The 21,652-nt window shown below is 37.0% G+C and overlaps 1 protein-coding gene across 4 annotated transcripts in view; it reads left to right on the top strand.

Annotated features, from left to right (window-relative positions):
- SLC4A7 (solute carrier family 4 member 7) overlaps positions 1–21,175 on the top strand; it is a 98,381-nt gene extending 77,206 nt beyond the window's left edge. For 3 of the 4 annotated variants that reach the window (XM_076331151.1, XM_076331148.1, XM_076331149.1), the window contains 11 exons: positions 4,967–5,072; positions 7,030–7,191; positions 8,178–8,291; positions 8,739–8,900; positions 9,160–9,411; positions 11,645–11,713; positions 12,158–12,331; positions 12,683–12,814; positions 13,544–13,641; positions 15,461–15,568; positions 18,817–21,175. In XM_076331151.1, coding sequence (XP_076187266.1) covers positions 4,967–5,072; positions 7,030–7,191; positions 8,178–8,291; positions 8,739–8,900; positions 9,160–9,411; positions 11,645–11,713; positions 12,158–12,331; positions 12,683–12,814; positions 13,544–13,641; positions 15,461–15,568; positions 18,817–18,898 — 1,459 coding nt within the window. In that variant the 3' untranslated portion in view covers positions 18,899–21,175. Of the gene's footprint in view, positions 1–4,966; positions 5,073–7,029; positions 7,192–8,177; positions 8,292–8,738; positions 8,901–9,159; positions 9,412–11,644; positions 11,714–12,157; positions 12,332–12,682; positions 12,815–13,543; positions 13,642–13,870; positions 13,923–15,460; positions 15,569–18,816 lie in introns of all 4 variants that reach the window. The other variant, XM_076331150.1, reaches the window with a different exon arrangement.
- The last annotated feature ends 477 nt before the right edge of the window (positions 21,176–21,652 follow it).

Below are 21,652 nucleotides of genomic sequence, written 5' to 3' on the forward strand. Positions count from 1 at the left end.
GGAAAACGTTTATAGTATAGAGACATACCGTTTACTAAATTGCAATGTGTGCCTCTCCGTGGAAGGGTAGGAGGAATGCTGGGGGTGGTATGGGCATGAGAAACCTCAGAAAAATTCTATTCAGGATGCTGTGGAATTGAATTTTCTGTGTTAGCTATGGGTGGTTGGAAGGGATGAGGGGCCGTGACAATGCCTGCTTTAATTGCAGCTTTATTAAAGGTCAGCCTGGAGATTAAAAGTCAGAACAGGAGTTTTGCCTTGCCACTTCTAGAAATCATGATAGTTTATCCCACCTGGGTGAGGATTATTTCCAGATAGCTGAGGCATGGAGAGCTTCTGCAACTTTCACGTGCTATGAATGGGGAGTTAACATCTTTAAACAGTGTTTGTTTCTACTGGAATTATGAGGGATACTTGCCTTTTAAAAAATTACTTCTTGAGAGAGAGAAGAATAATAGAAATACAATACAGCCGTATTTTTTTTTTTTTTTCCTTTCCCAGCTAAGTAGAACTATTAGTTCTGTTCATCACAGTAACTAGCAGTAAAACTATCAGTACAAAAATAACTTTATTTCATTTAAGGAATGCTATAAGCAAGCTATTTAGGTGTGTCTTTTTTACATTTAATTTATTTCTGTGGCAGTTGTATATTATCTACCTGTGGTGTGTTGACCTTGGCTGGATACCAGGTGCCCACCAAGCCGCTCTGTCACTCCCCCTCCTGAGCTGGACAAGGGGAGAAAAATATGACGAAAGGCTTGTGGGTCAAAATAAGGACAGGAAGATCACTCAGCAATTACCATCACGGGCAAAACAGACTTGACTTGGGGAAATTAATTTAATTTATTACCAATCAAATCAGAGTAGGGTAATGAGAAGTAAAAACCAAATCTTAAAACACCTTCCCCCCACCCCTTCCTTCTTCCCGGGCTCAACTTCACTCGTGATTTCTCTACCTCCTCCCGCCAAGTGGTGTAGGGGGACGGGGAATGGGGGTTGCGGTCAGTTCATCACACAGTGTCTCTGCTGCTCCTTCCTCCTCAGGAGGAGGACTCCTCACACCCTTCCCCTGTTCCAGTGTGGGGTCCCTCCCACAGGAGACAGTTCTCCATGAACTTCTCCAACATGAGTCCTTCCCGCGGGGTGCAGTCCTTCAGGAACAGACTGCTCCAGTGTGGGTCCCCTATGGGGTCACAAGTCCTGCCAGCAGACCTGCTCCAGCGTGGGCTCCTCTCTCCACGGGTCCACAGGTCCTGCTGGGAGCCTGCTCCAGCACGCGCTCTCCACGGGGTCACAGCCTCCTTCGGCTGCATCCATCTGCTCCAGTGTGGGGTCCTCCATGGGCTGCAGGTGGATATCTGCTCCACTGTTAACCTCCATGGGCTGCAGGGGGACAGCCCGCCTCACCATGGTCTTCACCACGGGCTGCAGGGGAATCTCTGCTCCAGTGCCTGGAGCACCTCCTCCCCCTCCTTCTTCACTGACCTTGGTGTCTGCAGAGTTGTTTCTCTCGCATATTCTCACTCCTCTCTTTTGACTGCTGCTGGTGTTGCACAGGTTTTTCCCCCCCTTCTTAAATATATTATCACAGAGGTGCTACCACCGTTGCCGATTGGCTCAGCCTTGGCCAGCGATGGGTCCGTCTTGGAGCCGGCTGGTATTGGCTCTGTCAGACACAGGGGAAGTTTCTGTCATCTTCTCACAGAAGCCACCCCTATAGCGCCCCCCCCCCCCCCCCCCCCAAAAATCTGGCCACACAAACCCAATACACTACCTTTTGGTGTGCAGCTGTACCACTTCTGAATTCAAAGAGTTTGCTTATATGGTGAAATTAGCATTGAGTACTTTTTATACAATGTGTCTTAACACCCTGTATTTTTTAGTTTTTGATGATATGCTTAAATGCTGCTTTATCTTTTGCTGCTTAGTGTGGAGTTTCCAAGCTTATGGTATAGTTTCATGGAATGGGATGAATTGGGTTATCAGCTCACAGCTGCCAGAAGGGGGAGATCCTGCTAACCGTTGCTGAGAGAAACCGCTCATTTCACATAGTTTAAATGAAATCAAAAGCAAAGTTGTTCTTTGATTCATCAACAACACACAATTAACTGTCAATCAGTGATCCATATGTTCAGGATCAGTATCAGTAATACAGCAGATAAACCACAACGCGAGACACTTAAGAAATACTAGCAAGAACCTACACATTTTTAAATTGTCTTCTAATCCCCAAAAGTTCTAATTGCACCCACATCAATATTTACCCTCCAGCCCCAGACATGTGGGTTACAATCACACACCATCTTTGAGGAGCCCAGGTTTCTCTGTTAGTGCTCCCCTCCTGTTGCAGATGTGCATCCTCCAGCTTTATTTGTACCTGTGGTTCTCTGTAGTCTGCTAAGTCACACGCTGGTGAGGGAGCCCCCTGCGAGGTCACGTCCATGCACCTGAGGTGGGAGTCCCTTCTTGTTGCACCCTGCAGTCAGTCCCTAGTTGGAGGGCAGACTACTCACCGTCTCGCTGGGCGGCTGCTCTGCCTGGCCAAGGCGGAGATCATGATGCATGCAGGGTGACTTCTGGCAGTGTCAAACCAGGTTTTGACTGTTGTGTTTCCACTCCAAGATCTCTCCTCGCTTTTCCAAAGATGCATGAATGTTTGTTACTTCCTTTCAGGATGATCCCATTCCCCCCCCAAGTCTTTTTGTAGTTCCTTTGTTACTATTTAATCCAGCTGATGGTCATCATCTTCCTTTTCAACGTGATCAGTTTTGGGCAAACACCCTCTCAGACTGTTTCTTGTATTCCTTTTACACATGGCATTTACACTCACTTTCCTGTCTTAACAGCTGTTAAGAGCAGGCCATGTTGCCAGAAGTGGGCCATGGGAGTATGCTCACTTCCTAATTTCCCCCTTTCTTTTGGCTGCTCATACTTCTGTTTCAGTGGCTCTGGGACCTCACTGGACTCCTATGTGAGCATGTTAAATTCGCTAATCTAGCAGAAACTGTACTGTAGGTCTGTAGGTCTTCTGACACTTGCCACCTGATTGTGTTTTGCTACGCTAGCATAGGCAGGCCATGAGGGTGGAGAGAGGAAGGTGTGACATTTCCTTGGTTTAGCTCTGTGAGGTGTCACACATGTCTTTCAGGACATGCCACAGACTTCAGCTTTGGTTTGTCCTATTTTTTTTTTTCCTATCACAAAACTGTAGGAGATCTGGCCTTTTATAATTGCTTTTTATTTTCTCCTTTTTTTTTTTTTTTTTTTGCCTCTGTTCCCCCAGTGGGGAAGAGGGTGCGGAACAAGCATCTTCAGCTAAGTGAGCCAGAAGACAGTCTCAAATACTGTTACATTTTCTGTTTTTTCTTTCTCTTCCTGTATTTCCACTTATCTACTTGGTGGCATCCTTTATCTTCACTGCATTTGTTGAGAAATTTGTCTGTCAGTCTTCCTTCGGCTTGCTTGTTCATGTTACTGCCTTGACCAACAACTAAAGATGCTTTCTTTTCATCTCATCATACTTACTGTTGCAATTCCTTTCTCTTCTGATGATTCTTAAGTGACTCTGTTTGCAACTACCTTATAGGAATTACTGCTTTCCAATCTTCTCCTGTTTCCTTTTGCTGTCACTTTAGGATTCAGTTGTCGAAAGAAAGTATATTTACTTCTGTATTTTTTTTAAGTTCCCTAAACATTGTGCTTCGCAAATCTAGATTCTTTTTGCCCGTGCACATTTAGTCCTTTTTCCTTCCTTACCTTCACGCTATCAGGATGCAAGTTTGCCCTTCCATGGTTCGTTCTTTGTTTTTCAGTATCTTGATGAATCTCATAGGAAAAGAGTTATTTCTTGCTTATTATCTGTTTCTCTTCTATATAAATGTTTACGTGTTAAGCTTATAGTTTGATGTACTTGAATAGCTTTATTTGAAAACATCCCATTAAATTGTGGTGGTGTGTTGTTTTTTTTTTTAACAACTGATGTGTACTTTTGTCAACCTGTCTGACAAAGGATTCCACAGTCCAAGTTTGCAAACCATTGCAGTAGGGAGGGGCACTTTTGCTTGTCCAAAAAGTTACTAAAAATGCATGTATGCAGTTGCTTTAAATCTGAGCAATTTATGCATTTATATCTTCAGTTAGCTGACTGCATACTCAAAAATGGTGTCTTAATTCAGGGTGACCAGTTTTGGTCATGTGTGGATTGGAAGGCATGCCAAATGCAAGATAAATGGCTAACTCTACCAAAATTTTAGAAAAGACTTGGAAACGTCTAGAGGCTAATGACGTGTCTGGTTGAAAAGGAGTTGCTGAAACTGTGTCATCTACACTAATTTTTTAAGTGAAATGGTTTCAATCTCTATTTTATGTTAGTGTACAGTAGGACTAATTGAAGTTTGAATCATTGTGGGATGTTATGCTGTATAGAAATCTAAAAACCTTAATTTGTACGCAGTCATAGAAAACTATTTGCGCCAAGTTAGTCCAATTATGTAGAAATCTTTAGAAATAACACAATATATATTAGTATAGGATTGTTAGAAGGTGGTGTCATTTGGATTTTTATCTTCCTCTTTTTATTCACAATATGTAGAAGTCCGCATATATTATCTATTTCATTTTCTTTTTCAGGCATCATTCTGTTTAAAAACTGGCAGATCAATCATATGGTTAAGTCAACGTCTTGCCTGCTTCTAATCTGTTAAAATACATAGTTTGGTTTTCTTGGTCCAATCTGTTAAACCTCCTGAGCAGTCACTTCTTTGATTCTTCATTCCCCGTGCCGCCCCCCCCCCCCGCAATCCTAGCTCATGTCATGTAAGGAGGAGTCTCGTACTCTGCTGCTTTCATAGATGGTTGGGCTAAACTCTGGTCTAAACTCTCCAGGATTTTTGAAATTACTGTGAATAGCTGCATTTTGGCACATACAGCTGGAAAGCATGTAAATTATTTTTTTTCTTCCCTTCAGATGTGTGTGTTCTGAGCCTGAGAAACCCAGCAATGAAACTTTGCAGGTGTGGAGGAGTATGAATAAGTCTGTGGAAAATATAACATGGAGTAACCTTACAGTTTCTGTGAGTATCTAAAAGCTATGTATATATATGTGTGTGTATATATGTATGTATAAAAAATAAATACCCACACAGTACCAGTCTTGATTAATATTTTTCATCTAGTTTCTTTCTTGATTTGAACCTCGACTGTTTTCTTTAAAACTGTATTTTTGAACTCTTTTACTTCTCCCATAATGCTTTAAACAGTCATTGTAGTGGTTTGGATGAACAAGTCCATGGCAGTAAATACTAATATCATAAATGTCTGCTTGAGGTAGCCACTTTAATCCTGCTAAGCAGAACAGTCTTGTTTCTGAAGTGCAGATGAATATGATGAGATGAATAAACAGGAGATTGCTTCCTTCAATTTCCTGGAAAGGATGAATAAATATTTTTAAGAAGATGTGAAGATGGAATCTGCAGTTAAAATGTGGTAGCAAACATGTTTCATTAGTTTGTTAGACATTGGTATAAAACTACAACAGAATCAAAGAAAATTCCTAAATATTGATTGGAAGAAAATAACTATTTGGAAAATTGAAGGTTAAAAGAAAAGGGGAAGAACTATTTGAAGGAATAGGCTTGAAAGCATTACCTTCTGAACTGGATATTTCATAACAATATCTAATTTTGTGGGCAGGTGAAGAGGAGGAAAGTTTTATCATGTGGAAGTGATACTGAAGGCTTTTAGGAAGAAATATTTTTGCTGATTAGTAGTTCCTTGGGTGGGATTCAGTTGCCTAAATGCAGCTGTCTAGAGCCGTTTTGCATACCCTGGCATCTGGTTTCCACGTACATCTTGAATGATTTGGATCTGCTATAGATTGTGGTGCATTTGCTAGCTGCGTGTGCCTACTTTGGCCATCTTAGGCTATCTAAAATGGCAGTAGATACCCGTGTATGGGCTCTCCTTGTGTGTGAGCCTAGGTGTTCACACTGAAGGTAGAAGGTGTTTTGCACAGCAAAAATACTATGAAAAACCTCAGTGCTTTACTTGAGTTTTAGCGGTAGTGTTTTCTATGTACCACCAATGGCTTCTAGTCTCCCATAATCACCTAGGATGGCAGTTTCTCTTGAACTTAGTTTTTATATTTATTTTTTATTTATTTATTTTTATATTATTTATTTTATATACCTTTTCATTCTCTTAAGCATCTTTAGTCTTCCCAGAGAACTGATCCAGAATTTGGTGGTGCTTATAATCAAAGTAGATTGTTAACAGGGAGAGTTTTTGTCATGAGTTAAATTTTCGGTAAATTAACCTGTTTAAAGACTAGGTTGTGGCAGTGCTGCTTCCAACTATTTGATTTATTGGCTTGTTGTTTCCCTGTACTCCGTGTGTCTACTTTAATTCTTTGCTTTGCGTTTCAGTGAGCCTTTTGGATAGGGATCATCTGACTTTGTTTTCTTTTTTTATTCAAATTCATTGTTTACGATGCTTTTCTACTTTACTAGAAATTTTTTTCCTTACAGTTGAGTTAATCTCATTTTGTAAGAGTTTCTTCCTTAACTGTATCAGGACAAAACAAAGTCAAGAATAAAGAGGTGGGAGAAACTAAGATCTCTTTTTTTGGTGTGGGTGGGGTTTTTTTTTTTTTTTTTTTTTTAAATGTTTGTCAGCTGGAAAGTTGATGTTGGATAGGCTGCTTTTCATGAGCTTAGTCCTCAGTCTTTATGCATTCAATCTTGTGATGCTTTGAGAAATAGAATAGAAATGAGGTGAATGTAAAGAAGTTGTTTCTTCTTGGGCACCTCCCAGCATTTTGGTATCCAGACATAATCAGTGATGGACACTGTGGCTCTTCTGGAACAGACAGCACGCATTTTTGGCATTTCAGGATGAGGTAATGATGAAGGAAAGAACCCCTTTTTTGGGATTGTGAAAGTTCTCAGGTGTGTTTTATATTGAAAGGCTACAAGTTAGATTGAATGTACTAAATGAATAAAACATAGAAATTTAAGGAGTTTCTCTTTGCAGGAATGTTTAGAACTTCATGGTGCATTTCGTGGACCAGCTTGTGGCCATCACAGACCATATATTCCAGATGTTCTCTTCTGGTCTGTCATATTATTCTTTACAACGTTTTTCCTTTCCTCTTTCCTTAAGCAATTCAAGACCAAACGCTATTTCCCAACTAAGGTAATTCTGGTTAGAGGCTATTGTTGTCTTGTGATAAATACATTAGTATAACTTAAGAGTTGAATTTTTTTATTTTGCTTCAGAACTTTTTATTGAGAGATTTCTTTTAAGACAGAAAAAGAAATTAAAAACAGAAAATTAGCTAATAATTCCAAAAATTAAGACATTGGAGTAAATAAATTGGCTGCTGAAAATTCAGTGCTTATTCTCTGCTTTCCTATAGTTACAACAAGATGTTCTAAACATTAGAAGACCTAAGCAGTCTGTCTCCCGATATTAACGGGTATCGCCAGCTATCATTTGGAGAGATAATACTGCTGCTGTTTTCCTCACCTAGCTGTACAGAACAATTGATTGCTTTCCCCAAACTGCTGACCTATGAAGGGTTCTGAGTGGTTCCTCAGGGGATTACTATTTCTAATAGAGCCTAATATAATGATTATCCTTGGACTGATTTGCACACCTTACTTCTGTTAGCCAAAATAAAATGGTTAGATCGTCTCTAAACCTCAGCTGATCCCTACAATGTGTTCCTAATGTTTAATAAAGTCACCTTTGATAACCTGAATCTGTTGCAAATTGTCCCCCTCCTATCTAGTAAAACATCAAATGCATGAATATTAATTTCAGAACAATTCAGTGATGTTTTTGAATTAAGCTACAAGAGACTAGCTGTGATGGCCCAGCCTCCCAGTAGGGTTGAGAGGACAGGAAGATGAGGAAGGAGTTATTTTAAGTAATTTGCTGCTTGCAGTAGATCATTTTAAATGAGATAATTGTTGTACAGAATACTTACCTTCTGCAACTTCATGCTATGCTGGTAGGCAGCTTATATTTTAAAATAAAAGGAGAAAATATATATAATGTTCAGTGGTGTAGTATAATATAAATAGACTTCACTATTCATAGGGGAGAAAATTGACTTTCTGTACATGCAAATTGTAATGATGAAAAAGCAAGAGTTAACACAAGTCTTTTCTTTATAGGTGCGTTCTACCATTAGTGACTTTGCAGTATTTCTGACCATAGTTATCATGGTTTTGATTGACTATCTTGTAGGAGTACCTTCTCCTAAGCTTCACGTTCCAGAGAAGTTTGAAGTAAGAAATAAAACCTTTTAAAAAGCTTAACTTTTTAAGTGCTTGCAGTTTCATAGACAGTAGAATAACGGAATTGTATAGAAACAGAAATTTATCTTTTTTACTTAAAATGTAGTTGATGAAGTAATCTCCCTTTTCTGTTTTGGATGTATATCTCATCTGACAGAAGAGACTATGCTTTATATTCTAATATCACTGAAAAGGAAGCATTCTTTTGTGCAAATGTGCAGAAATGAAGGAATGGAATGGATTTGTTTTAATTTCTTCCCTATAAATGTCACATTCACATGTAACAGCTAAATCAGTCTTTTGGTTAAAGTCATTGGAAAAAAAATTAAACACATATTTAAGAGAGTGTTAATCTGTTCGTTGCAGCTGTTTGTATCAATAAAATTAGCATTTTATCTTAGTCGTTTAATTCTTATTGTTGATGTTTGTTTTTTTCAGCCCACCCGAAAAGACCGAGGGTGGTTCATAGATCCTCTTGGAAGCAATCCTTGGTGGACACTCTTGATCGCTGCTGTTCCTGCTTTACTCTGTACCATTCTCATTTTCATGGATCAACAAATAACAGCTGTTATTATAAACAGGAAAGAGCATAAGCTGAAGGTAAAAGTCATTTTTGCAAAACTCTAGTGTTGTGTAAGTCAAGTTTATTTTAAATCAGATTAATTCTGCAAGTCTGTGAAGCATTACCAACAGCTACTAAATAAATGTATATATTGACTAATAAAGAACAAATATAATCTTGTGGACGCTCTCAAAGTATCTAACTTTTGTAGTTATCTGTTATTTGCCAGCTAAGTTATAAATACGGTATCATATAAATAGAAAGTTTATCAAATGATTTGTTTGCTTAATTTTACAGAAAGGCTGTGGTTATCATCTTGATCTGCTCATGGTTGGTGTTATGTTGGGGATATGTTCTATCATGGGCTTACCATGGTTTGTTGCTGCAACTGTCTTATCTATAAGTCATGTTAATAGCCTGAAAGTTGAATCTGAATGCTCAGCACCAGGAGAGCAACCAAAATTTTTGGGAATCCGGGAGCAGCGAGTGACAGGATTGATGATTTTTGTCCTGATGGGGCTGTCAGTGTTCATGACCTCTGTGTTAAAGGTAAAAGACAGTTTTTCCAAAATACTTGTATTTTCTTTGTGCTTTTGATTTTGATATTGTGATTTAGCATTTTATAATGCTAAGAAGTTTTATTATGTTAAGTAAAATATGCCTGGACTCATTCTTAAATTGCCTTTTTAACAACAGGTGTTAGTTGAATAGAAGCGATGAGGGGAGATGAAAGAAAATGAAATCTAAATCTGAGCAAGCTAGAAATGTAGTAAATAGTGAAGAAAGCAACGTTTGTCCATGTTACCTGATTTTCTTGCCAGCTATTTTTGAGTTTCTCAAGTCCATGTTACCTAAAATAGTTCTGTAGTTTTTATGTGAGTGCCTAAATGGAGAGAGAAAAGGAGTGTGATAAAGATACACAGTTACTTGAGCAGAAGTAATATAATATAGCAGAAGAAACAGAAACATCTGGTTTAAAAAGTTATCATCAGAAGCAACACTGTTCACTTCTCATTCTTATCTTCAGCTTATTAAACTTCCTTTGATGTTTAAAGTGTCAAGATTATCTTATGCATCATCACAGTGTAATAGAGATTTTTGCAGGTAGTATTGTGGCCTCAGTTTATACTTTGTTTCTTAATTATATCCGTAGTTCCCTTCCAAAGACTTTATTGGAAGAAAACCAAACAGTTCAGTTGGCTTTTTGCTCAGATTTGAGTAAAATTCGTTCAACTTCTGCTTTGTTGTTTCAAATCCAGTAGTTAAAAGGAGAAATGAAAAAAACTGTCTTTTTGTTGCCAAAATAGCAAATATGGCATAAATTGCATAATTGCTAATACCTTTAAATAACTTTATAAAAGTCTGTTTAAAGACAGCTCACAAGTCATTTCACAGAAAGGTAGCTTCTAATGGCTGTTCAAGTTTAGATAATGGGAAGAAAGAAACCTATGAACACACAGATACAGTTTAGTAATTAGAGCTACATATTACAAATTCGTAATAGTTGACCATTTGTATGTGTTAAAGAATGTAAAGGTCTGAAAACAATAAGGCAGTAGCAGTTATTAAAAATGAGAATTCAGATTTGACAGTCTCTGGTTGAAAAGCTAGCAAGAGCTCAGCTGTATAATGCAAATGATCAGAATCAGAAGCAAAAATATTGAAATAGATTTATTGTTGCTCAAAAGCAAAAGATAAAGGTGCTGATTGCTGAAGCGAGGTGTTTACCCCACATTTTAACAGCTGATTCTTAGAAACTAAGACTTCTATTTTTTATGGAACCAGCGGTAATAGGAATGAAATTATTACTATTTGCTTTTTATGAAATGTTTTTCTTTTTCAATGTGAATGGCTGTTACTGTTCAAAAGAAGGAAGGAGAACAAAGCTTTGCATCTGTAGGTCGCTGTGCTTTTGTTCCATGTATGGATTTATACTGATTTAATGCAGTAGAAGTTAACATAAATGAAGTACTAGCATGTCAAATTATAGAGCTTACAGTGAAGACACTAGTGCTTTTTTTTTTCCATACATACACACACATATATATACAGTAATGAATCCCTAAGGCATAGTTTTATTCTACACTATTTAAGTTTCAGTAAAGGCTTTTGTTCAGGCTTGATAGCAGCAGTTTTTATTAAGATTTCGAATTGTGTCTTGGTTGTCCTTTACTCAGGAGTTTCATGAATTCAGGAGCAAAGAAAGCTTTGCTTGCTTTGTGTAGGTTGCAGAGGTTTGATGCAAGTGCCACTGAAATCGGTGGACAACTTCATTATCTTAGTAAGCTTTAAATTGATCTGCTTATTGGAGCAAAATTTAGCCCTGAATAATTAGCAGATTTTCATAGCTCAGTAGGTATGGTGGGTTTTTTGTTTCATCTGCTCCAGAAATGCAAGATTCGTGATCAAAAGCAAAACTTCATATGGCAATTTCATGAAGTTGATAGTCTCAGTACAGTTCCTATCGGATAGCAACATAGAGCAGCATACTTAGCATTAATAGAAATCTTGGTTGCAACCTAGAAAATTGAATGAATAGGCAGTCAGGACTGAACTACTTTTTTAATCCTGGTGGTAGCCTTGTTAGCTCTAGATTTTTTTGCTGCTCAATGATGCATATATTTCCTCTGTATTTATAAAGAGCCTCAGCTTTTACAGACTTCACTTAAGTAAAATATAAAGTAAAAAAAATAACTTGGTCCATGTCTTTCACTAATACTTACTGCTATGTTATGCCATGTTGATTTCACAAGTGACTGTGTGGGTGTTTTTTCCTCCCCAGTTTATTCCAATGCCAGTTTTGTATGGTGTCTTTCTTTACATGGGAGTATCTTCATTAAAAGGCATTCAGGTAAAGTCTGATTTTAATGAGCAATTTGCTTTTGTTTAACACTAAATAAAAATGAAACTGTAACACATTACTTTGTGAGCAACAATAAAGTTAGCCCATATTGTCTGAATAGCATGTAGGATACTTTCCTGAGTGTCATGTTCAGATACTTGTTCTTATCGTGTTGTGCCTTCACTTCAGTTCTTTTGCATTTATTCTTTCAGTAGTGTAGCTGAGCAACGAACTTTCTGAAATATTCTGAAATTTTGTAGTAGTAATGAGAGGCGGGAAAAAAACCCAACAAAACAAAACAGCCCCCAGCCCCACGCCCTTGAATATTCAGTGCCCTTCATTAGTATTTTATTTGGGATTAACTTACGTTTCTGGAGTCCCCTAAAAATGTTTATTTCTTTCCGGAGGGAAAGAAAATAATTAACTGAAGGATGATTTTATTTTTCAATGCAGTTTTTTGACCGTATAAAACTGTTCGGAATGCCTGCGAAACATCAACCTGACCTGATTTATCTACGTTATGTGCCACTCTGGAAGGTCCATATCTTTACAGTTGTTCAGCTCACTTGTCTAGTTCTGTTGTGGGTGATTAAAGCCTCTGCAGCTGCTGTTGTTTTCCCTATGATGGTAAGTTACCTGTTTTACAAGTTAATAATTTTCCAAGAGTACGTGCATCATCCAGGATCCCTTCAGAACATATTTGCTGCCTTAAAGAGGGGAGTGGGAAAGAAACAAAAGAACCCTTAGTACAATTGTTCACTTTTGTGAACACAAGGACTTTTCATTTCCTGAAAATAAGCAATTCAGTTGTGAATAGCTATTGATAGTGGAAATTATTTAACTTTGTGTTAAGATAAAACTAGTACTACAAAAAAGGGCTTCAGTTAAAGATTCTGAATATACTGAAAGTGTGTGTGTGCGCGTTTTTGTTCATTTAAATAGTTTAATATAAATGATTCCATTTCTGGTTCCCTTAAGGTTCTGGCATTAGTGTTCATTCGCAAGCTCATGGATTTATGTTTCACCAAAAGAGAGCTTAGCTGGCTTGATGATCTTATGCCAGAAAGTAAAAAGAAGAAAGAAGATGACAAAAAGAAAAAAGAGAAAGCAGTAAGTGTGAAAACAATCAAACTAAGCATGTTGTAAATTACTAGAATATACTTAAGACTTAAAAGAATTTCAAGTGGCCTGAGCATATGACCTTATATACCAAATACACATTTTGAAATTCTTTACTAATGAGATTTAATGCTAGAGGAACTATTACTGGCAATTAAGTTAAGGAAAAGTCACTGTTTCAATGATGCTATTATGAACTATGACTCTTAATTGTGATTAAAATTAGCAAGCAAAGTGGAAGGAAGCAGTTTTTAGCACAAAATGTTTTCTGTGTCTTTCATGAGGTTAGAAGGTGGGTGTGGATGGGAGAGAAAAACAGTGGAGTAGGGATCTTTACCCTGCTTAAATTAATCACAAAACTGTTCATATCAGGGACATTTTGCTTGTGTGTGTTTGCAGAGCTGTAGTTAAAAACAACTGCTAGTTACAAATCGTATAGTAATATAGCTTGTATAACTTCTCCATAAAAGTCTTATTTAACTGTACATCAGCTAGCTGAATTCCTTACAAAAGTTGTAACACCCTCCTTCCCCACTCCCCCATCCCCCTACCTGGATAAAACACTTCTAAGAAAAAAGGTCTTAAACTATACCTCCTGCATTCAACTCGAGTACTTATGGGGAAATGCCCCTTACCCCTATGAAAACTAACTGTCAGCATGAGATACTTTGATTTCTGCTGCATGAGTAATTTTATAAACTTTTTACTTGGAATTTACAGGAAGCAGAGAGAATGCTTCAGACAGGGGACAATGAAAGTGTACACCTTGCATATGGAGAAGCAAATTTGGATTTTCCTGTAAAAAACCTAAAATACAGGTATAATAAAATGTTGGTCTTTTAAGAGTTTTTGTATCACGTGCTGTAATTTGCTTTATATTAAGTTGGTTATGTAGGAGTTGAATTAATTTTTTTTCCCAAGCTTGTAACTCAGCCATGATTAGGAAGTATGAAGGTATATCTCATGGTGCTTATAGTAGCATTTTTATGTTGCATTGTTCTTTAAAACTGCATCTTAATTATAAATTTACGTGACCATCTTGAACAGATCAGATGACTCAATTTCGACCAGCTGTACTCAAGGTGAAGAAGCTTCCTTGGTCAGTTTTCGTGGAATACTTGTGTGTTACTGTGCATGAAATACCAAGTATTAAGCAACTAATAGCATCAGTTGAGCCGTGTGTTTACCAGCCACTTGGATTTTTCAGAAGAAGTCTAAGTGTGCAGTTCTTTGATGGTTTATTTAATTGAGGGCTAAAGTCTATAATTTCTGTGATATAAAAAAAAACGTTTTAGAGGCAGCCATTTTTACTTTAAAAGGTCATTTTCTGAAAGTAAATGTGAGGAGAGGATTACTGGTTCTCTTCCAGAAAAGGAAGTGCTGGAATTTCACTGATGGAAAGTTCCTCCAGCACTGGAAGGCGTTTTGTCCCAGTATGTATCTCCCTTACTGGGGATGTATTCAGCTGAGTTGTCAGGTATTCTACAACTGTTCAACACACCCGGAAGATGCGACAGATAAATAGCTTGCCAGCTTTTTTTGCCTCTCTAATACTAAGGGTTCCTAGGTTAAAAATTGGCTTTCCTATGGATCTAGGGTAGTGTCAGGTCTACCCTGATCTGAGTTGGGAACAGGCAGATTTTTGGATTAGACAGATACTCCTGCTGAGTGCTATTGTCTACTCTAAGAGCAGGCTTAATCAGACTTCAGCAACTCAAATGAAAATGCTAAATGCTAAAGCTTTTTTAAAAAACATTTGAGTTGCTAATTGCTCTCATGGTAGAACTAGGATTTCATCAACTATGGGCGTGTGTGTTTATATATTTTACTGTCTTGCATCTTGTGGGGTTTCCTGAGGAAAAATGTCTTTGAAAGATTCCTGTGCATTCTGAAGAACTCTTACAGATACCCTGGGGTAGATTCTGAAGCTTAAGTATGGAACAGCACAGAAAACGTATCTACAGACAACACCTAAGTCTGCTGTACATACAAACATGTGGAAGGCAAAGGGGGGAAATAGGTTTTGAAAGCTTGCTATCTGAGGGTGAACTTAATTTCTGCAGGACTTGGGGGGGTAGTGGCAAAAAAACCTTGAAAAAATGTCTAGTAAGGCTCTGCAGGAAAAAAATTAACTTGAAATCTGTCTAGATAATTGGGACTTCTAGATTTTTACTGGTTTTAAATCTCAACTGATGTACCAGTTTCAAAATTTTATTAACATCGGCTCTTCTGCCCTTGATTATTTCCTGGAAACAATTTAAAATAATTCTGATTTATGAAAGCCTTAGCAGAACAGTGTGATTAATTTCATTTTTTCTGAGCATGCAAAATAACTTTCTGAAGTTACAGGTAATTTAGAAATGAGAGATCTCTCAAATATTCTCAGTGTCTTAATGGTATCTATGTGAAAAACTGTTTTAAGATGCTATGTGTTCAAGGCAGCGCTAGTGAGTTAAATTTTCAAATTTTTGTTGAAAAAATTATTATTTTGTTGAAATATATTTGTAAGAGATGAACTCAACTTGTGGCTGTGTAAATATTGAAAGGAGGCACAACTGATGTAAATGATGAGTGACAATAAGTATAATGCTGTTGCAAGGTATTGAATACTAACCAGAAAGTATGTTTGTTCTTTAGTGTTGATCCCTCAATTGTAAACATATCAGACGAAATGGCCAAAACTGCACAGTGGAAGGTTCTTGCCATGAGTACTGAGAGTGCCAAAGTAACCAGAGCTAACCTGAGGTAGCTATAATTACTCACGCATTTTCTAACGATGGTCTTGTGTTTAGCAGCTAATAGCTGTACTTGTATTTCTTGAAATGTATCTCAAAAAAATGAGTATATGTGGTTTGTAAATCTGCGTTGACTTTTTACTTTTGAGGAACTTGAATTCGAACTTTAATTTTTGCCCTTTACTCTGAAGTTAAACAATTTCTATAAGGAATTCCATTATTTTATTAAATGTATTATTACAATTTTAAAGTTACTCTTTATTTGCTTAATACAATTGTATGCTACTCTGATGGGCTTAGGGTTTCTAAAAGCTTTACTAGAATGTATATGAGCATGGGAATTGTTTGATCCTGAACATTACAAATGCCAGTGGGAATAAAAGGTAAGTCCAGCATTTTCGTTGTTGCTTTATGCTGCCCTAGGGTCTGCCCCCTGTTTTTGTGGGTGGGTGGGTTGGTTGGTTTATTTGTTTTTTTCCCCAGCTCATTTTTAATCTCTAAAAATTAAACATGGCTCAAATACTATCTTCACTGGATATGAAATATACTTGAATGAAGTGCTGGACACTTAGGAGTCCTTGATGCTATGAACATTTCCTGCAAGCTGACATGCATCTTCTGTGATGGCCAGGAGCCTCTTTCTCAGTGAGCTTCCCATCAAACAAGAAAGTCTGTATGCAATGAATCATTCTGCTATTCCATCCTAGTTTTTTCCCCGTCTGGCTGAATCTATCAAGGGGAACAAACCAAATCCTGAATATTCATATAGAATACCCCCAACTTCCTGAAAGGCTTGTGATTTATAGGGACTGGTATCTGTGGACTGTTCCATCACAGTGCAACTATTGCTTAGTAGTTTTTATGTAGGAAAGAGGGGAGAATTGGCCTGTTGACTTGGAAAACTAAGCTTATGCAATCCTGCTGTCTGTACATACATCTTCTTTTGGTTGATCCCATTCAGCCAAATCTGTCAAAGGAAGACAGGTTTCAGAAATGGGATATTGTCAGGTTTTGTGTAAAATTACATCTTGGTGGAAGAGTTGGTGGTGAAGGGATTATTCGTACATAATAGTCCAAGCTATCGGTTGCTGTTTAGCTTGCATCATGGAAACAGCAGTAGTGACTGGCCACCTAGCACTTGTACACTATCTGTTTATCCAACACGTGCATTGCTCCAAACTAGGCATGGAAATACACTTTGTTTTGCCCAGACAGTGGGTCAAACAAGGGTGAAGAAGGAGACAAGGAGAGAACTTGGAGGTATTATAATAGGAAGAGCTGAAGAGACTCATTAGTGCAGGCACCATTTTCAGTGAATCTTCAGCCTGTATTGTTTAAACATTTTTAAATAAGTGTTTTAAACATTTTTAAAAGATCTTCTAAAACTTGCGTGCCACACAAGCTAGACTGCCAGGAAGATAGATAACAGAGGCATTAGGTAGATAACAGAGTGTGTGTGTCAGTATACCCTCGTATTCTAATTTTTTATTTTCTTTCATGCTGAGTTCTGAGAAACCTGTTACAGAATTTGTGGATGCTTCTGGTACGTTATCTGATAGTCATTGGGTGTATAAGGCTTGAAGAGATACAGACCTGTATTTCTCTTTCCAGAAGAACTAAAATTTTTAGAATCGGTTTTCAGGCAGTTAGAAGTTAGTACAACTCCATCTTGTGCTCTCCTGTTTCCTGAGTAGGTTAAATTAGTATAGAATTATATGCAGCACTAGTGAATTAGGCTTCTGACAGGTTTGCAATGTTTTTTCATCTACTTAGGTCATATTCAGTATTCCATCTATTTTTTATATTTTGCTATAAGGCATTTCCCTTTGATTCCGTAACATGCCCTGCTTGAGATTAGTATGGTAAAAATTGCATCTTGGAAGGGAACTTGCTAGAACTACAAATTGAAAACAAAAAAAGCTGGTGCCGGAAACTAGCCCTTTCAAAAGGCAATCTGATATTGCATGAATCTGGAAAATGTTAGAAGGCAGGACCTCCTTGAGCCTTAACTCAATTAATTGGTTGCTGTTTTGAGGTATTTGCTACCCTTTTTTGTATAGTGGGTGCTGGAGAGATTGAGAGATGTCACCACTGCTCAGGCAAAAGTAATTCCCGGTAAATTTTTCATGTCAGTTCTGTTAAGGTTTTTCTGTGTAACAGTCTTCATCTGAAAGCATGGACAGATGTTTAGTGCTGTGCTGAAAATGGTTCTGTAGGCACTGCTATTTTCAGATTTATAGGTTTCAAATAGGTTGCAGTTTGAAGCAAGCAATGTCTTGGAATTCCAGATGACATGTTTTTGGGTTGGCATTATTTCTTAAAAATCTTACCTTTTTGAAAAAAAATATTTTGTTAGATTTGTTTGTATTTCCTGAACTGATCCAGATTGCTTTTTCTTTCTACCTCCACCATCTCTCATATTTTATAGACTCTGTAGAGTCCAGGCACACTTATATTTTCTAAGGAATCCCAGAATGTTTCTCTTTGTGTGAATTTCTAATACTTTTTTTCCTTAAAGAGCAACTCCACAGATGTGTCCTCTCTTCTAAAATTCATGCCTAGAGAATCCTCCCTCTTATGCTGTTCCAATTTCTCTTCTACTGTCCTGTAACTACCCCGGGACGTTCCTTTCTGTCCTTGGATAAGCCACTGTTCAGTGGCTGTGTCCCTAAGAGTGTCAGTTGTCCAGGTGCCAGCCAGCCTGTTGTCTTTAGGGTCTTCCACTTGAATGGACACTTATGCAGATTTCTAACCGTCCTCTACTGTTGTTACAAGTGTGGTTCCCCATTTTGAAAAGACTGAAGTGTTTTCCCAGTCTTGTATTGTGAACAAAATTGTTTCCCTGCCCAATAATTAAGCAGCATTAATAATATTGCTTGTTATATATTTTTGAGCATTTTTAACTAGACAGTTTTGTGGGTTTTGTTTTTGTTGTTGTTTGTTTGGTTCGTTGGTTGGTTTTGGTTTTTTCCCCCAAAAAAAGATGTTTTGCAAAACAATTTCAAATCAATAGAATCAATAAAAGCAGTGGGATTAGAAATGGTATTTATAGATAAGATCTTGGGGATTTCTCTCTTTAAGCTTGTATTGTTCCTATGAATAGTATTTAACAATTACTAGAATGTAATAGAAATACATCATCATGAAAGTATCCTTACATAAATACTTTCAATGTTCATTGTTAAGTATAAAATGTTTGAAAGTTAACCTTTACTAAAGTGAACCAAACCTTACATTTTCCTCTTTGCTTTCAAACAGCCCTGAAAAACCAGGAAGTGTGAAAATAAATGTGGAAGATTCACCTGTTGTGAAATACGTGGATGCTGAAACATCTTTATAGAACTGAACCAAGGGGAATTGCGTGTATTTGTGTGTGTATATATATCACTGCAGGATATTATACCATTGAAGTGTGACTTCCAATTTAAGGAGTGACATGTATTTAATTCTGCCATTGTTTAGGGCACTGTAGATATGCTTGCATAATGAGAAGATTTTCCTACAAATAAGATGAGTGGTAATCACACTTCAGCTATTTATTTTATTGGAAATTTTATTTTCATTTTTAAATAGGAAGATTGTAATGAATACATATTATTTTCAATAATCAATATGTGCATAAAAGTTAAATCAGCTTTTGCTGATGATTACTGGTCCACATTGCTTAAAATTTTGCAATACCTCTGTTTATAATGTGCGCTACAGAAGTTTGTTTTCCATGCAGGCAATTACTGCTTGTTTTTGCAGGGTATACTTTTTTTGTGATTTCATAGAACAAATATTAATGTGCTGTTGACAAGAACTACTGTGTTTTGTGTCTCCACTACATGCTAGTGTGTTCTGGATTCTGTCTCTCCTATTTTACAGGAGTGGCCTAGAGCCCTAAGTCAGGTGGTTAGTTAATCCTTAAAATATATATAAATACCCTGTTCTGCTACTTTTTTTTTTTTTTTTAAATTTACTCTTGATTTTTCATTATTGTCCAGTAGCAGTATAAGTGCAGTAACTGTAGTTACAGTCCCAAGTTAGGATTTGCCATTCTGGGCACTCCATGTTTACACAATATAAATTGGATTTACAGACAGCAATTTGGTCTATAGGAAGTTACACATACTTACCACACGAGTGCTTTTGAATTCTTTGTTCCTGTTTTTACTTATATTTTTCCATCGACTTTCAGAGTCTGATTTACTCAGCTCTAAGACTGAAACTTTAGAGTATTTCATGTCCTCATCAAATATATTTCTTGCTTAATTAATTTTTAAATTTACTGTGTATTTGATTAAATTAGCTGTAGTTTAATTCTGTAATAGGTTTATGATCAGTATTATTTTATGGATTACAAATTGCTCATGATATTTGTGTGTACAGTTCTGATCCTCTCCATTGTAAAGGGCATATATGATAGCACACCAACTTATTTTTAAACATTTTATTTATTTTAATTAGTATAAAATTTTATCATGTAAGATTAATTAAAAAAGTAATTATTCATTTATTAAAGTAAATGGGATTTTTTGGGGCTTACTGATAAAGATGCAGTCAGTACATTTTCAAGTTCTAGTGTTTAGCATTATAGTATTTGAAATAATGAAAATTTTATGTATAAATGAAAATCTTGATCACTTACCTGCACAGTTTCCATTATTAATATTTTTTTGCCTTACGCCTTAGTTTTTTGGCTTTAATTTCTGAAACAATCTCTCTGCATTCTGAATTGCCACCAGCCCTTTCTGGATGTATTACAATGGCTTTAATTAGAATCTGTGCTCATTTAAAATTAGAAGATGCCGTTTGCTTAATTCTGCTTTTGGCAAAGTTGGGAGTTTTACCATGGACCGTGTGGTAAAATTCTCAACAACTGCAAAAGGAGCTGATTCTGGAGGAGGGCAGAGTTCATCTGAAAATACCACTTGAGGTGGAATTTTGGTGCTCTTCAGCCAAGTGTCACTTGGAGAAAAGATAATTGTATATTACAAAAATAAAGCAATCAGTGGGAATAAATAGAAACATTTAAAAATAGCATTTAAGTTACATGGACTGTTACCATGCCCTTTAAATGTAATTAAATAATGTTTTTATTTTTCTTTTTTCTTTTTTTTTTTTCTTTTTTCATTTGGCTGAATTCCGAGAAGGCAGTTTAAAGAAAGTAAATCATAGAGTACAGCAATACGAATAATGTTATCCAAACTGTCGTAACAAAGGCTCAGGTCAGTGGCAAAGCAAGTGAGGTCCGTATTACCGATTTGACTAATACTGTTTAATGACCTATATACGTGCTCCTTTATTCTTAGATAATAGTGTAGCTTGTGCCTTAGCTTGAGTATGTGCTCTTTCAGAAAGTACCCCTGTTTTCCCTCTAGTCAAACTGAGATGCAATGAAACTATAGCAGATGGTTTCCTGAAGCTTTCTGCATTATTTAAGAAAAAAAAAAAAAAGAAAAGAACACATCTGCATGTCAGTTGTTGACTACTAAGTAGCTCTTGCTGAATCAGAGGGAAGATTATTTTGGGCAGTTTACATAGTGTTATCCACAACACATTACTTCTGTACTAGTCCTCCCAGTAGTATTTTACACTTCATGTTCACAGTCCTACAACAATTTCCAAAGCCGCCGCCCCCCCCTTATTATGAGCCTCTTAGATTTTTAACTCTTTAATGGCGGAAATCAGGGTTCCCTGGTGCTGCACATCTTGTATCTGGTTTCTGCTTCAGAAGGGTAAAGTTTTGGTAATACTACAGGAAGTGGGTATTTTTCTAGTAAAGTTGAAAGGAAACAAAACCAAAGACCCACAAGTCCAGTCACAGTATTTATTTAATTTTAATTGTGTAGATATTTTAATCGGTGCCAGAAATACCATGACTTGCAACACAGTTTACAGTGACCTTTAGTTCCAGTGTTCTTGGTCAGTAGCATGTTATGCGTGCACTTTTTTCCCCATATGAATAGAAGAAGAACTGGTATTAAGTGCATAAAACCCCGTTGATAATCTATGGTTAAGTGATTCGCTGCTCATTTTACACCTTCTCTGCTTTAAAATCACACATAGTATTAAACAGCTAAGGGTGTAGTTTACTGCATGTAGATACACG

Source organism: Aptenodytes patagonicus, chromosome 2 (genome assembly GCF_965638725.1).
Source record: "Aptenodytes patagonicus chromosome 2, bAptPat1.pri.cur, whole genome shotgun sequence".
In the NCBI taxonomy this organism is placed as follows: Eukaryota; Metazoa; Chordata; class Aves; order Sphenisciformes; family Spheniscidae; genus Aptenodytes; species Aptenodytes patagonicus.